At 34.5% G+C, this 15779-nt stretch overlaps 2 protein-coding genes across 2 annotated transcripts; both read right to left on the bottom strand.

Annotated features, from left to right (window-relative positions):
• Positions 1-1005: 1005 nt before the first annotated feature.
• Positions 1006-10376, bottom strand: LOC117604688 (uncharacterized). Its single transcript, XM_034325050.2, has 24 exons — positions 10207-10376; positions 9964-10092; positions 9635-9842; positions 8976-9454; positions 8377-8554; positions 8081-8302; positions 7787-8016; positions 7567-7719; positions 6694-6723; positions 6486-6614; positions 6185-6392; positions 5557-6035; positions 5278-5455; positions 4983-5204; positions 4700-4929; positions 4464-4622; positions 3256-3285; positions 3059-3187; positions 2780-2987; positions 2193-2665; positions 1950-2127; positions 1661-1882; positions 1364-1593; positions 1006-1292 (listed from the first exon to the last, which is right to left on the bottom strand). Exons 1-24 carry the CDS (start codon positions 10231-10233, stop codon positions 1131-1133), a joined length of 4893 nt encoding a protein of 1630 aa, XP_034180941.2. The 5' UTR covers positions 10234-10376; the 3' UTR covers positions 1006-1130.
• Positions 10377-10565: 189 nt separating this feature from the next.
• LOC117602095 (cilia- and flagella-associated protein 99) lies at positions 10566-15683 on the bottom strand. The gene is made up of 12 exons (XM_034319639.2): positions 13889-15683; positions 13622-13819; positions 13408-13558; positions 13116-13339; positions 12913-13044; positions 12483-12719; positions 12320-12402; positions 12046-12250; positions 11830-11971; positions 11445-11638; positions 11225-11367; positions 10566-11166 (listed from the first exon to the last, which is right to left on the bottom strand). Exons 1-12 carry the CDS (start codon positions 13907-13909, stop codon positions 11028-11030), a joined length of 1869 nt encoding a protein of 622 aa, XP_034175530.1. The 5' UTR covers positions 13910-15683; the 3' UTR covers positions 10566-11027.
• Between the last annotated feature and the right edge of the window lie 96 nt (positions 15684-15779).

The raw sequence follows: 15779 nt of genomic DNA, 5'->3' as shown, positions 1-15779 counted from the left end.
TTGAACAAAGAGAACAAACAACCTTGTGTCGGTGGCACATCGACAAAGATTTTTGTATATTTTTGTTAATCACAGTTAATATATATCCCACTATATTAAATTAAATTTTGTAGAATTATCAAGCAGACGGAAATAGACGTCATATATTTTTTTATACGATAAGAAATGGTTCGTTATTCTGCTTCCAAAAAATCTTCAAGTGCTCTTTCAGATTTTAAGTCGTAGGTGATGGTTGATCTTATATTCAGATGCACAATGAGTTCTAGTTCAAACATGAAACAATAGTAAAATACTTTTTCTATATATTAGCAAGCAATTTTTAATAATATTAATGCGGATCTGATTTTCATTTCATTTCCTTTATTTATCTCGATTATAACTACAAACGCCTACTGACTCGACGTCTATCCATCGATACTGTGCAGGTTGCCGGTTTCAGGGGCTGTTGATTCGACGTTTGAATATGAAAAAAAAATTTATTAGCAATAAAATCAAGTTGTAAAGGTTCATGATAATCTATGGAAAGGGTATTGGAAAAAACCAAGATTTATTATAGTTCTTAAAGTTTTAATCCATATTTCATTTGTGTCTAATATATACAGGGTGTTCGACAACAAGTAGGCAAAATTTTAAGGGGTGATTCTAGGGATCAAAATAAGACGAAAATCAAATAGCGTTTGCACCTTTGTTTTCCAGTAATTAACGTTTAAAAGTTCGAATAAAAGGCGCCTGAAGCCTGCAATTCGCCCAACACCGACGACTAAACGTCAGGTCAGCAGGGGAAGGTACAGTCATTCCGAGGTCACATTAAATATTTTGGATCCATAATCACAAGTATCTAATACAAGTATTTCTAATTAAGTAAATCAAACAATTTCTAATGATATGAGTGACGGATTTTTATGGGAACACAGATGACTGTGATTAATGTGGCATTTAAACTGTTAATAAATACAATTTCTTTTTACTAATCCATATATTTATTGCTAATTTCATGTTCAATTTTAATACTTTCAGAGGAAATTGGGATATTCGATGTAATTAAGGAATCAAATACACTTAACAATTTGATATTCTATATACAATAATTATAACTTCTATAAATATAAGTTCAAAGATTCTGTGACTGTTTAATGGATAGTCACCTCCTTCAACATCATCTTTAATTCCTTCTTAAGAATCTTTCCTGTAGGAGTATATGGAAAAGATAGTAGAAATATCACCCCACCACGTAGGTGACAATGATCCATTAATTTACTAGCTACTAAATCGATTAATTCTTCTGCCGATACCTACAAATTAATTATCATATTAATTTAAATAACATTGAATTTAATAAATTGTGTTATGTCGTCTAGATTACCTTTTTGTTTGGTACTTTACTGACAAAAGCAAGTGGATGTTCACCATCGATAGGATGAGGTTTACCAATGACTGCTACTTCCAAAACTGAAGGATGAGTCAGCAAGACAGCCTCGATTTCACTTGGAATTATTAAATGATCTCTAAATTTAATTAAATCGGACAGTCTATCGACAACGAATAGTTCACCTTCCTCGGTGTAATAACCAAGATCACTCGTGTGTAACCATCCTGGAAGAATTCTGATTGTTCAGAAAAATGTTTCTTCATTTCTCAAGGTATCACATTTTATACTGACCATCTTCGTCGATGACCTTTTTGGTAGCTTCTGGATTTTTGTAATAACCCGACATCATACTTATCGATTTACCACAGATTTCACCCTTCTGATTCGGTCCCAATGTCTTTCCCGTTTCCAGATCAATAATTTTTATCTCACAGTTATGATTTATTAACCCAGAGGAACCGCTTGGTGAATTGGCCGATTGCGCAGTAATTATGTAGCCCGTTTCCGTCAGACCTAAAAGAAACTATCAAGAAGCGATGTGTATAAAAAAATGAGTAATGATTAACACCATTTATCTTACCATAAACTTGTGCAATTACTGTATGTGGAAAACACTTCTTTACCAAGTCTTGAACTACTTTTTCCATGGGGGAGCCAATAATATACAGCACCTTCAAGCTCGAAAGATCGTATTCATAGAAGCGATTGTGTCGAATGAGACGATTTATTCTAGTGGTATTCAATAACACTAATTCCACCTATCAAATCATTATCCACGGTTTAAAAGACGATTATACACGAATGTGAAAAGAGACGCAAGTACCTTGTATTTCTCTATAATCTTGCAGGCTGATTCCTCTTCAAAGGGTGGCGGGACGATTTTCTTCCTATGGAAGATGATATTTTTCATGTTAAGAGACGGTCCGCTGATCCAGAATAGAGGACTGTACCACATCCATGTATCGACACTAGGCTCCTCTTTTACTTCCAACAACTTCAGTAACGATTGATGAGTCAATGGTATTCCTTTGGGAAGACTCGTTGTTCCAGAAGAGAACATAATTATCGCAGTTTGCCGAGGATCCTCGATATCGGTGCATTGAAAATTAATCACCGAAGATTCACTGTGACCTTTCAGGATGTCAGCGAACCGTGTTGTGCCTGGATAATCACCAAAACACACTACCTTCGTTGGATGATCCTCGAGTTTAGCTGCTTCCAGCGCAATAGGGGCTGATTTTTCACCCGCAAAGATGGCTTTTGGCTGCATGAGTTTGATGTAATAACGAGTCGTCTCTGTAATGTAAGTCATTTCTGTCAACATTCAAGAATACTGAAAAGTGTATCAATAGGCTTGCGATAAATTAAACTTCATAGAATAAGGAAAATTGAAAACTTCCTAAAACTTACTTGTATCTTTCTCATCGTCCCATGGATTGAAAATGGCACCGATGAAGAGCGCAGCGATGCACGGAATGAATACTTCACAATTACTTTGCGATGAGATAACAATGATATCGTTACTTTTAACTCCTTGTTTCTGCATCCAAAGCGCACATTTTATCGACATATCTAGGATATCTCCAAAGGTGTCTTCGATACCTGTGATCGCGTCAACCTGAAGGATTCGATTTTGCATGTATATTAAACATAATGATCATAATTTTATTGTAAAAATTGTCAACCTACTTGTCCCACTAGATTCGCATTTTTTTTCATTGAGTTGAACAGCAACTGTCCAATATGCGTGTACTGAGACTGAAATGGCACCACTCTTCCTTTCAGTATATTATTTTCGATCGTAAAACGTGGCTGGCCCTAAAAAAAATTTTTTTTAAGCAAAATCCGGAAACTGAATACTGTATGCACCCCACGAAATGTCTTACGTCGTTTTTATTGTTAACAGACATGTTAAAAAGAAATGTGATTATTTTTTACGGTGATGTTGTTTAAATAGGTAATTGCTCGTTTTATCAGAAAAAAGAGAACGCGTAAGTTTAACAATAATTTTCGTACGACTGAAAATAGAATTATATGCTGCACCCCCTTTTGTTGATTCCTACTCAAAGAATTTGCATCTTGATTTATTCATGCACTTGATTTAATGCACATTTCTAATGGCACTAGAAGTTTGAAATAGTTATGTCATCAGGGATGACTATCTAAATAACTGAAAGTACACATTTATGTACTTTCTTACTGTTTTATTTTACATAGATATATTTCAATTATTTATTACTATCTCTGTGTACGGAATAATTGATATATTTATTTATACTGTAACAAGGGGACGTATCAAAAATTAGGCTTATCAGATAGAAGAAAATAAATTATTCATATTTTTTATCTGTTAAATTGTAATTTTGATAAGTGAAGAATGGGAAGTTATTTTGTTTGTGAAAACTCTTCAAGTAATTACTTAAATTTCAACCCCCAGGTGGTAGGATAGAAGAATGAAACCTAAAGAATAAAAAAAGCCATGTATAACAAAGAATACAATTCCATTTTAAAAAATTATTTTGGAATTTATCATTTCAAATTTGTAATCGCAAACAAGGACTTTTTGAAATGATAAATTAATTCTGCTCGATAATAGTTCGATAAGATAATCACAATCGACCTTCTGTTCAGTTAAATAATTGTTATTAAACTTATGTAAGACTCATATGCAACGTTTTATTCATTTGAAGGAAGTTGAAAATTTCCAGAATAAAAATTAACTATTTTCATTACGTTTATTGATTACTTTATGCCTTGGAATTGAACGAATTATGTACGGTTATTGAATATAATATTAATTGTATTTAATAACCTTTTAATATCATACTTCCATTGTAAATAATCTTTTCTGTAGGTAATCGAGGATTGAAGAAATTTGTAAGAAACAGACAGGAAGATGAATTTACTATCTAACTGTGGTCATTTCTTAATTTGTAAAACAGATAAATTTATTATTTTCACAATTTTATACATTCGTATTTTACTGCGATTTTATTTCATATTTCTCTGGAAATTTTTACATCATTTAAAATATTGATGTTTAGAGTATAAGAATGATAGGAACATTTGATATTCCGTCTTTTATAATCATTTAACAAGGAGCCATCGTTTTCGCCAGTTCTTTCAATTCTTTCTTCGAAATTTTTCCTGAATGAGTGTGGGGTAGAGCTGGTAAAAATTTCACCCCACCGCGTAGTTGAGAATAATCCACTAAATTGTCAGCTACCAACTTGATCAATTCTTCCTCTGTCACCTGGAAATTAATTACCATGTCAAGTTACAGAAAAATTTAACACCTTGCTCCTCGTACACCCTGACTGTATGAATTACCTCTTTGTTTGGTATTTTACTAACAAAAGCAATTGGCTGTTCAGTATCAATAGGATGAGGCATACTGACGACTGCAACTTCTAAGACTGCTGAATGACGTTGTATGACTTCTTCGATTTGACTTGGGACTACTTGATGTGCTTGGCATTTGATCATATCCTTTATCCTGTCAACGATAAATATGTCTCCTTTCTCGTTGTAATACCCTATGTCACCTGAGTGTACCCATCCTGAAGAGAAATGTTTTTGAATCATCCGAAAATCCTCACACTTCCTAACTCACCTTCTTCGTCGATGATATTTTTGGTTGCTTCTGGATCTTTGTAATAACCCGTCATTATCCAAGGAGATTTCACCCAAAGCTCGCCGTTCTGAAACGGGCCCAAAACTTTACCAGTTTCAACATCGACAATTTTTATTTCGCAGTTTTTGATTGCCTTGCCGCAAGAACCGCTTTCAGAATCTTCCGTTTGCTCGGTAACTACCATGCCGAGTTCCGTCATACCTGAAAAGATAGATCGCTTTTTTATGGATAAATGTTAACGATCCATCAACATATCGTAGATCATTTGCTTTACCATAAATTTGTACCACTCTCGTATGTGGAAAACGTTTCCTCAACAGATCTTCACTATTTTTCCCGACGAAAGCACCACCGGTGTAAAAAAGTTTCAAGCTCGAGAGGTCAAAATCTTGCAAACGATTATATCTAGCAAGACAATTCATCATGCTGGCGGTCAGCCCTAACCACGACACCTTTGGAATGATGATCAACAAGTTTACGATACCATTGGACAGATTCGCAAGCGACCGTGAAACCTTTCATTAAAATTCCCGAAAAATCGAGAAACAATTACCTTGTACTTCTCTATAATCTTACAGGCAATTTCCTCATCAAATGTTGGTGTAACGACTCTTCTCGATAGCTGAACGATGCTCTTCGAACACATCAGCGTTCCGCTGAGCCAATATAAGGTACTGAACCACATGACTATCTGATTACCAAGAGGAAAGTTATCTTCCAGTTCCACGTATCCTAAAATCGATCGATGAGGCAATTGCACACCTTTCGGCATACCCGTTGTTCCGGAAGAGAAAACGATCGCCGCGGTCTGTTCAGGATCATCGATTTCGGTGCATTGAAAATTAGCCACCGAGGATTCGCTGTGACCATTTAAGATCTCAGAGTACGGTGTCGTGCCGGGATATTCACCGAACGTCACTATTTTTGGATAATGACCCTCGAGTTTAGCTGCTTCTATCACAAGAGGAACCGAGATTTCATTCGCGAACACGATTTTCGGCTTAGTCAATCTTGTGAAATGACGAGCTAATTCTGCAACAATGTCATAGTGTTGATTAATCGTTATGCAATTAATTGCAGTCAAATAACTCTTTTTCTATAAGTTTTACTTGAAACGTGTTAACGCTCGAATGGCGAACCATGGAGAGAGCCCGATTGTATATCAGAATTCGATAACTTACGTAAGTTAATTTCATGGTACCATGAATTATAGGAAGCACCGATGAAAAGTGCAGCCATGCAACAAATAAAATCATCACGATGATTGTGCGACGAAATTACGACGATGTCATTCTTTTTCACGCCTTGTTTCTGCAACCAGAGCGCACATCTTATCGAGCGATCCAGCATTTCTTTCAAAGTGTCCTCGATCCCTGTGGTCGCGTCAACCTGAAGTATTCGATCTTGAGTAAATGTTCCAACGGTAGAAAATAATTGATCGTCAGAATGTTGAATTAGAAATAATTAAATAGAAACTGTCACCTGTGCCACGAAATTCGGATGCTTCTTCATGTGGTCGAACAACAATTTTCCAATGCTTTTGTAGGGCGGTTTATACGGCATTACCTTTCCTTTCATTATGTTGTTTTCGATTCTAAACGGTTTCTCGACCTGTAATATTGTTAAACGATAAAAGAAATTTGTTGATGTCGCATAGTGTTTCGTTTCTTCGTCGAAGAAAACGTCTTACATATTGTTTATTTATATTAGCCATGTCGAGAAGAAATTATTTATTGCAGCGATGTTGCATAAAATGACCGTTGCGCAATGGAAAATAATTTAATCCGGAGAAGTAAAACGTGTGCGTATAACAATAACTTTTTAACGACTGTAAAAAAGATCGAAGAACGTACGGTCTTTTATCGGTTTTAGCATTTTTTATCTTCTTCAATTTTTTATCTCGTGTATCGATAAAAGGTTGTAATTGCAAAGTGGTTCTGAATATATTGTAAATTTTTATCTAAGTAGTGATCAATATTTCATATTTATATATTCCTTCTATTTTATTTTACATAGATATATTTTAATTATTCATCAGTGCATTTTTCCATTCTTATTTCCCTCAAACCAGACTTTGTATACTTATCGAATACAGGAAAATAAGTTGCAAATATTATTTTTCTATCTGCTGATTTGCAATTTTGAGGGGCAAAGACTGACTTACTATTCCGTTTCCGAGTACTCAATTATCATCGTTAACCATTAGTGATGTTGAATTTCTGTTAGAAAACCAATATAAACAGCCGACTTTTCGTACAATCAGTTAACAAATTTTATTTAATTGGTACAATAGTTTCTAATAACGTTTTTAATATTAAGATCTTGACAGTTGACTACAGCACTTTCATTGAAAGTAATCTCATTTTTCAAGTAATACAGCATGTAAGGAGTCTTTGAATATCAAAGACACAATCTCTTTGTTATTATATAAAAACATTGATTATAACAGATAAATGATAACAGTGAAGACAATTACATTACAAGAGATTAATACTTATTTTGTTAATAAAATATTAGAGACAGCCTACTCGTTTCGTTTGATTTTCAAAAATAATTATTTAACTGCCATGGCTTTTGCCATTTTCTTCAATTCATTCCTCGCGATCTTTCCTGAAGGAGTGTGGGGCAGAGATGGTAAAAATTTCACCCCACCACGTAATTGACAATAATCCATTAAATTATTAGCTACCAGCATCATTAATTCTGCAGCTGTTACCTGCAAATTAGTATCGTAACATTAATGGCAAATAAAAAAAGAGTACCTAACACTTATTTAAACATACCTCTTTGGTTGGCACTTTACTGATAAAAGCAACTGGGTGTTCACAGTCGAGAGGATGAGGCATACTAACAACCGCAACTTCTAAAACTGCAGGATGCGATTGCAAGACACCTTCAATTTCAGTTGGCGCTATTTGAAACCCTTGGAATTTGATCAATTCCTTCAATCTATCTATAATGAACAATTCCCCTTTCTCGTTGTAATATCCTAAATCTCCACTGTGCAACCATCCTGAACAAAGAAAATTGAATTGTCAAATTATAATGTTCTCTGAAGCTCCACATTGCGTACTAACCATCTTCATCGATAGTGTTTTTGGTGGCTTCCGGGTTCTTGTAATAACCCGTCATCATCGACACAATTTTCGCGCAGATCTCGCCATTCTGATTAGGACCCAGAACTTTTCCAGTTTTGGGATCGATAATTTTAATTTCACAGTTTGTGGCGGGTATGCCGCAGGAACCGCTGGTAGAACCTTCCACTTGTGTAGCGAGTAAATTACCAAGTTCCGTCATACCTGAGAAGAAAAATTACATTTATAATAATCGCTGCATCGAATTAAGATAGAATGATTTCATTTATTCGTTTTACCATAAGCTTGTAGCAACAATGTTTGCGGGAAACGTTTTCTTGCTAGGTCTTCGGCTTCTTTTCCCATGGAAGAACCACCGGTGTAGAGATTCCGCAAGCTCGAGAGATCATAATGTTGCAAATTATTATACCTAGCGAGACGATTCACCATGCTGGTACTCAGCATCATCCATGATACCTTTACAACAATACGATTAAATAGAAATTTATGATAAAACTTTACAAATCATCGTGAAATCAGAGTGTAACACGAAATGTTTACACAACAGTGATCCATATTGATACGTTATCGAGGCTTTCTCTCGCAAACAAAGTTATTACGGTACATCAGAACTTTAACCCGTGTCTCATAATAACAAGTTCGTTAACACGTGCACCGGTGGTACATTCTTGTTTTTATTAATTAAATCAATAAATATTTAATATAATTATCCATTTTAATATATGTATATATCGGTGGTACATAAACTAGTGTCGCGTCATAGCATTTACATAACTGATTATTGTAATTAACAAAGTTTTTTTAACCCCTCCTCTCGGCGGGGACATTAAATTCAGGCCCCGTCGCGAACGTATTAAATTGAAATTGAAGCAGATACCTTGTACTTCTCTACAATTTTACAGGCGGTTTCTTCATCGGAGTTTGCCACGATGATTTTCTTCGAACAGGAAACGATGCTCTTCAAATTTAACAACGTACCACTGAGCCAATATAAAGTACTGAACCATACGGACACATGGTTTTTAAGAGAAAATTCAACGTCCAATTCCAAGAATTTCAAAAATGCCCGATGAGGCAATTGCACGCCCTTCGGTGGACCAGTTGTCCCGGAAGAGAACAATATCACCGCGGTCTGTTCGGGATCATCGATTTCGGCGCATTGAAAATTAGCTACCGACGATTTGCTGTGACCTTTCAGAATGTCGGAGAACGAGCTGGTGCCAAGGTATTCGCCGAACGTTACCACTTTCAAGTGGTGACATTCGATTTTCGCTGCTTCCAACACGACAGGTGCTGATTTCTCGTTTGCAAACACCACTTTCGGCTGAGATAATGACATGAAATGACGTGCCAACTCTGCAAAAAAGTCATAACAATTCAATTGTTATGCAACCTCATAATTACCGCGCGTTATGTAAAACGAACGGATTATGTTCTAACAGATATTCTAAAGAATTTATGTTCGTGCGCTTCTTGAAACGCTTGTAAAGATATTTATACTTTGAAGCATTCGCGATTCAGAATTTGAAATCTTACGTGTGTTTACATCAGAGTGCCATGGATTGAATATAGCACCGATAAAGAGTGCAGCGATGCAAGGAATAAAACAATCAAGATGATTGTGCGATGAAATCACGATAATGTCGTTGCTTCCCACTCCTTGCTTCTGCAGCCAGAGTGCACATTTTATGGACCGATCTAGAATCTCTTCGAAAGTGTCCTCAATATCAGTGAGTGCATCTACCTGAAGAATAGAAACGACAGAAAATACGTAAACTAGATCATACGTATGAGAAAATACAGGTAGATTTCACGAATGACGAGATCATTAAAGTGTACGATCGATGGAAAAAAATTCTACATACCTGTCCCACGAAATTCAAGTTATTCTTCAAAAAGTCGAACAGCAACTTTCCAACGCTTGTATACTGGGATTTAAATGGTATCACTTTCCCCTTTAGTATATTGTTTTCGATCCTAAAAGGTAGCTCGACCTATTAACAATAATATTGTTAAACAAATTGTTATTTATATGGTACAATGTTTATTTGAATGAAATAAAATGAATAAACAACAGGGAACTACGTTCTCTAAATGAAATATCTTACGTTGTTTATCTCACTATCGGCGACCATGTTGAATTATCCTTCACACTGATACAGGAATTTTCTTCGACACAATAGGAAATAGTTTTCTGTTTGATCAAAGAAAAGGAAAGATTCGCGTTTAACAATGATTCTGACCCGACTGCAGCGAGAGTTGTTCGATGGACAGGCTTTTATCAATGTCTGTTGCAAATCCTACTATAGAATATGATCTCTCCCCTCTTAGCATCCTGTATTTACGTTAGATCGTAGTCTCAGATTGTTACAAGTAATCGCTCGTTTCTGAAGGCATTGATGACTTGTATGTCAGCAGTGACTAGCTCCATTATATCATCATTTCACTGGCTTCTGAACAGTACTTAATTAGTAAGAAATTGTACTATTAACAATTACAATTGTACAATGTAACAATTATTAAAACGTTCCTTTTTCTTCAGGATTATTTCTAAATTTTTTTAATGATGTCATAAGTGCAACCCCTAAAATTTTATTAACCCTTTGTAAAATATTTTATACAAACATTTTTTTGATGGTATCCATTCGATAATTTGTCAACAAATTTTTTTAACAAAAATTATTAAAATCTTTGATCTAAAGTCTAAAGAACAAACTTTCGTAAGAAGCATACCAATATCGAGACAATGACTGTTCAATTTTTAACTATAGTTTATAGCACAATATTTAACGACTCATTATGCTCTAAAACAGCGTCGAAAACGTGATAAGAATATTGTCAGTGCATAACAATGATTCAGCATCCTCCAATTGTTACTCAATTCCTACATAACACACATGAGGAGAATAAATCACGAAACACTGTCATTTTACTTGTTAAAACTAGAATTACAGACGTTGTTCTTTTGATATCTTAAAGCTCTTCGTTCCTCCAACATCTTTCGCAACGCCTCTATTTCCGGTGAACTTACTTCCTTCAGCTCCGATTTCATCGATGGAGCAGCTTGTCTGAGGATAGAGCCAAAGGAATTACTTTCTTTACGTACAGTTATTTATAATAACTAACTTGTTTGCTTTATATTCTTCGAGTGCTCTACGAGTATCTTTGATCAAATTTTTCTGTCGATCGCGTTGTTGGCGAATGGCGGACTTCCGGTTCTGGATCTCTTCGTTCAATTTCATCTTCGTCCAAAATAATCGTTCTTTCAGCTAAAATAGAATGATTTATTATTACTTATGAAAACATACGTACAATTTAACTGTTATAGATTCTAATTATCATAAACCTCCACTAAGGACATTTCGCAAAAAAGACCCAACCCACTGGATTCGGTAGGATCGAAATCTTTAAAAGGTAAAGCTCGTAATGATTGAAGCGTTTTGATTTCTTGTATCAATTTTATCTTTCTCTGAGTTTCTTCCTCTCTCTGTTTTATCATCTGGAGTTTCAATTGACGTGATTCTTCCGATACTTCAGCAGCTAGAATGAATAATTAATTAAAGTAAATGAATTCTTCAAATATTTACTTATATTGTTGACAGAACATTAAATTGAAAAGTTTCTTCAACTACTTATCAAATAGAACTGATCGAAGAATCCGCTGTTTCATTGGTAATATTTGAATATCTAATAAAATTTATATAAATAACACAAAATTAGAAATAATTCACCTTTTTGTCGTTTTTCATCGATCATAGCGTTAAAAGCTTCGCGAGATGATTGTTCAACTTCACGGCATTTTTCGACGATTTCTATCATCTGTTTATTATGATCTTCTCTCCATTTTTCTAATTTTTCATACAATTCTTGTTTCTTTAAAAAAGAAAAGCAAGCAATCGTTTCGACAATTAATAACTGTTTATTAATTTAGAAAAAAGTTCGAGTACCTCTTTCCGTACACTTTCAGCGTGGGATTTAATGTCATTTAACAACGATTGCTTTGCAATAAAAGCACCTTCGTGTGTTAACAACCCTAAAAGATGTTTCTCTTGAATCTTTAACAATTCTTCTTCTTTCTGTTGTTGCCGTTTCTCTTCCTCGAACTTTGATATCGCCGATGGATCCAGCCCCCCTTCCAATAAACCCTTTAATCTACAATTTCACCAAAGAAGAAATCACGAGACTGTTGGTTACTGAAACAATAGATCTTTTAATAATTACTTTCTTATTTCTTTCTCTTCGTTACCGATCACACGAGCGCATTCCCTCAAAGTCGAAGCTGCCGTGTGTTTCACCACGACAGGCTGTTAAACGAATAATTATTAATTAAACAACGTGGCAAAACTCCAAAGCTCTAATAATGAATAATTAATTAAAAAGAAACCTTGAACGTCGGAGCCGATTTCCTTACGAATGTAGCTTTCGGTTTTTCTTCCTCAGTTGACTTCACGAAAACTTTGCAACGTTTCAGACAACTCGGTGCATTCTCGTTCGCATCCTTCAATAAATTCATAGCTTGCAATTTGTTCGCAACTCGCAACGATTCCAATCTCATCTCAGTCGATGGTTTAACGTAATTTGTCCTCGGTACATCTCGGGCGAATCTCATCGCCGACAAGTCCTATCCACGATACGAGTAGTCTTCAAAAAAGGAAATCTCGAAGTTCCGTTGATCCGACCACTTTAAATCGGGTTACAATACGAATATAAAAAAAATTCAATTTGTACTAACAATATCAGGTATCAAAGAATTTATTTCAAAATTTAGTAGCTCGTTAACTATTCCTAGATAGTCCTCAAATTATGATACTCACTTCAGGTGTAGGAGGAGGTGCTCTGGTTGGGTGCCTCGGATGATTCAAAACGTTCATAAACGTTGGAATTGTTAATTTTGGTTTAGGCTTCTTCATCTTTCGCAGATACTCCTTTAATTGGTCCCGAAGTTTCTGATAAAATTTACTTTAAACAGTATGGAATTTTAACATACGGATTATTGTATGAAGAATTCTTGGTAAACCTCTAAACACGACGTAATCTCTAAAAATGGTAGTACAAGTTTCTGTTCCACAAAATCTTCCTCGAAAATTAAACGACCCTTCTCGTAATAAAGGTTCGAGGTTTCCGAACGAAGAAGATATAAAACCAAAGACAAGATTTTCTTAATTTTAAAGTGAACGAAACAGTCGATAGATTCTTCGAAAAATAGATTGGAAATTCTGTATGAGAGAGTGTACACCAGCACTGAAACATTAATTTGTTTAAGTCGTTGATAGTATTTGGAATTAGCATAAATTTAACGAATAACCCACCCATAGTTTGATACAACTCGTTATTATTGCGATAATGAAGATGGTTCAAAAAATCCTTGCTTATTGCCTCCAAGACCGACTCGTAACGAACAATATTTATAAACAAATCGGCAATTATATTCTGCTCCGAGATTGATAAATCCTTTAAAACCTGAAACATCATTGTCACATCTTTCTGCCAAAATTTTTGTTAATATAAAAGATTCAATGTAACCTTAAGATCTTCAAGATTATCAAAACGTTCCCTGAGCAAATCGTAATCATTTTCGCATCGTTCTTTCTCTTCTTTCTTCGCGAATAACATTAAGCAAAATTCATCCGGACTTAGTTCTTTCTTAATTATCATATAACTTTCAAAAATTTTGATCAAAGGATTCAAGATATTCAAATGAAAAACATTCCTCTTCGTCAGCTAAGAAAAATAATTATAATTATTACAATTAACAAGAAATTGTAGAAATAAGAAATTAAATAAAAATACCTCCTCCTCTGTGCAATTCATTTCTAAAATTTCTAATTTGCTTGCAAAACTTTTAATTAATTCTTCTTTTTCGCAAACAACCCTCTAGCGTTTCAAACTTCAGAATCCACAGAAATCTGTGTATAATCGACAAACTTCAAGAAAATTCATCGAAATTCGAATTATTTATAAATAATTTCCAGCAGAATTTTCTTTAAGGATTATTGTAAAATATAAATGATACGAGGGTCCATAGAAAATAATTATAAAATAGAAAATCCTCTTCAGAAATGAAAATTAATGAATTAAAATGTTCAGACATCCTCGAACAAATTTTTCTAGATAAATTAAGGGCTATCAGTGTTCAAGCACAATCTCTCCCATGTCCAAACGGTATTCACTAAAGCCAGTCAATTTCGAATCATTTATTTAGTCAATGATCAATTAAAAATCGAGCATCACTGAGCTCAATGGTACATGAACAGACAGCACGCGTGATCACGCACGTTTCATTGACTCTCATCATTCATCAACCTGCAACGAACGAAAGGTATCACTTAGAACACCGTTTTAAAAAAAAGAACTATTAAAAAAAAAAAAAAAAAGACACCTAACAACACAATCTACGTGTATAAAGTATCCCTGAGAGAATTTGTACTCCACAATATGATGCATCAGTTGCACCATTTGTGTATCTTTTCTTTTTCTGGTATCATCCAGAAGTTCAATTAATACTATGTCGGTACAATGGGTCTACAGGAGATCCTAGATATCAATCTCAGACCATTGGGCACAAGTATAAATCCTGGATGTGCGCAAATGAATAACAATTGATCACGATTAACGTTATATCTCCGCAACGGTACTCCATGTTTCTAATTCTTGTACTAATTTACAAGTAACCCTTAATTATTTCTACGTATGACAGTGGGATATTTTGTTCTTTTTTTTTTTGTATCATTTGTATTTCAAATTCTTTTTTTTTTCTTTTTTTTTTGAAATACTGTTTTCTTTTCGTTCGATACATTTGAATCTGTATCAACAGACTTTCGTTTTGTCGATGAATGCGAATGAACTAACGTGTTAGTAATTATCTAACTAATCTTCGTTAGTTTTAGCAAACGATAACGTCGATCTAATTCTAAAAACGGGTATCGAAGTTTTACACTTTTAATTTATGCTGAATTTTTCTGTCTTTTTTTTTTATCACGTTTCGTTTTTTCACACTATATATCTATGTACACATATAAAAAGTTCGGTATTAAAGTAAAGTATTGTCCATCAGTGACAGCGTACAAAATTGATGCAATTTCTCGTCGTTTTCGTCAATCTTCCTGTTTATAAATAAATCGGTCACACTGCGAGAGAAAGAACGTGAGTAAATTACATTATATATACACATCGAATCGACGTTACATCCGTTGCTTAACAAATATAATTCATCCCCTCGAGGGTTCTTCAGTCGCTGTAAAATGAAAAACAAATTCGATTCTCTTGTATATAAGAGAATTCGTGGTGATTCGTTTAAGAACTAATATAATTCATTGTGACCCAGGGTGACCAATATCGCTAAATATTTTTAATATTCAATTTAACATTGATTTTGGAAATTGTATGTGTTTCAATTAAAACATAAGATAATGTATTATATTTAGAAAAATGTGTTTAATAAATAATGATATAAATACGACTAAAATTGTTCATGCCAAAACGATGGTCACCCTCTGGCACAACTATAATACAATCGCATCTTCGCATCTATAATACATAAAATTACAAATCGACACGCTGTAGAATCATCAACATTCCGTAATCTTAAACCAACGATCCTCGACGAAAAAGCATTTGTACGTTTCCTGTATAACTTACGCGTATGTCTTTTATATCACATGATCGTCGAACACGATATTAC

The sequence above is a fragment of the Osmia lignaria genome, chromosome 9 (assembly GCF_051020975.1).
Source record: "Osmia lignaria lignaria isolate PbOS001 chromosome 9, iyOsmLign1, whole genome shotgun sequence".
In the NCBI taxonomy this organism is placed as follows: Eukaryota; Metazoa; Arthropoda; class Insecta; order Hymenoptera; family Megachilidae; genus Osmia; species Osmia lignaria.
The sequence above is the reverse complement of the archived record's forward strand: the minus strand, read 5'-3'. Positions and strand labels throughout refer to the sequence as shown.

What these genes read in the sequence shown, in the direction of transcription:
- LOC117602095 (XM_034319639.2), bottom strand. Translation starts at nt 13,909, where the DNA reads ATGAATTGCACAGAGGAGGAG. An exon ending in CGATGAAAAACGACAAAAAG is followed by an intron (nt 11,639 to 11,829) that starts GTGAATTATTTC and finishes TATTCATTCTAG; the next exon opens with CTGCTGAAGTATCGGAAGAA. An exon ending in GAAGAATATAAAGCAAACAA is followed by an intron (nt 11,167 to 11,224) that starts GTTAGTTATTAT and finishes CTCTATCCTCAG; the next exon opens with ACAAGCTGCTCCATCGATGA.
- LOC117604688 (XM_034325050.2), bottom strand. Translation starts at nt 10,233, where the DNA reads ATGGTCGCCGATAGTGAGATAAACAAC. An exon ending in GTAAAGTGCCAACCAAAGAG is followed by an intron (nt 7,720 to 7,786) that starts GTATGTTTAAAT and finishes ACTAATTTGCAG; the next exon opens with GTAACAGCTGCAGAATTAAT. An exon ending in ATCCGAATTTCGTGGCACAG is followed by an intron (nt 6,393 to 6,485) that starts GTGACAGTTTCT and finishes CGAATACTTCAG; the next exon opens with GTTGACGCGACCACAGGGAT.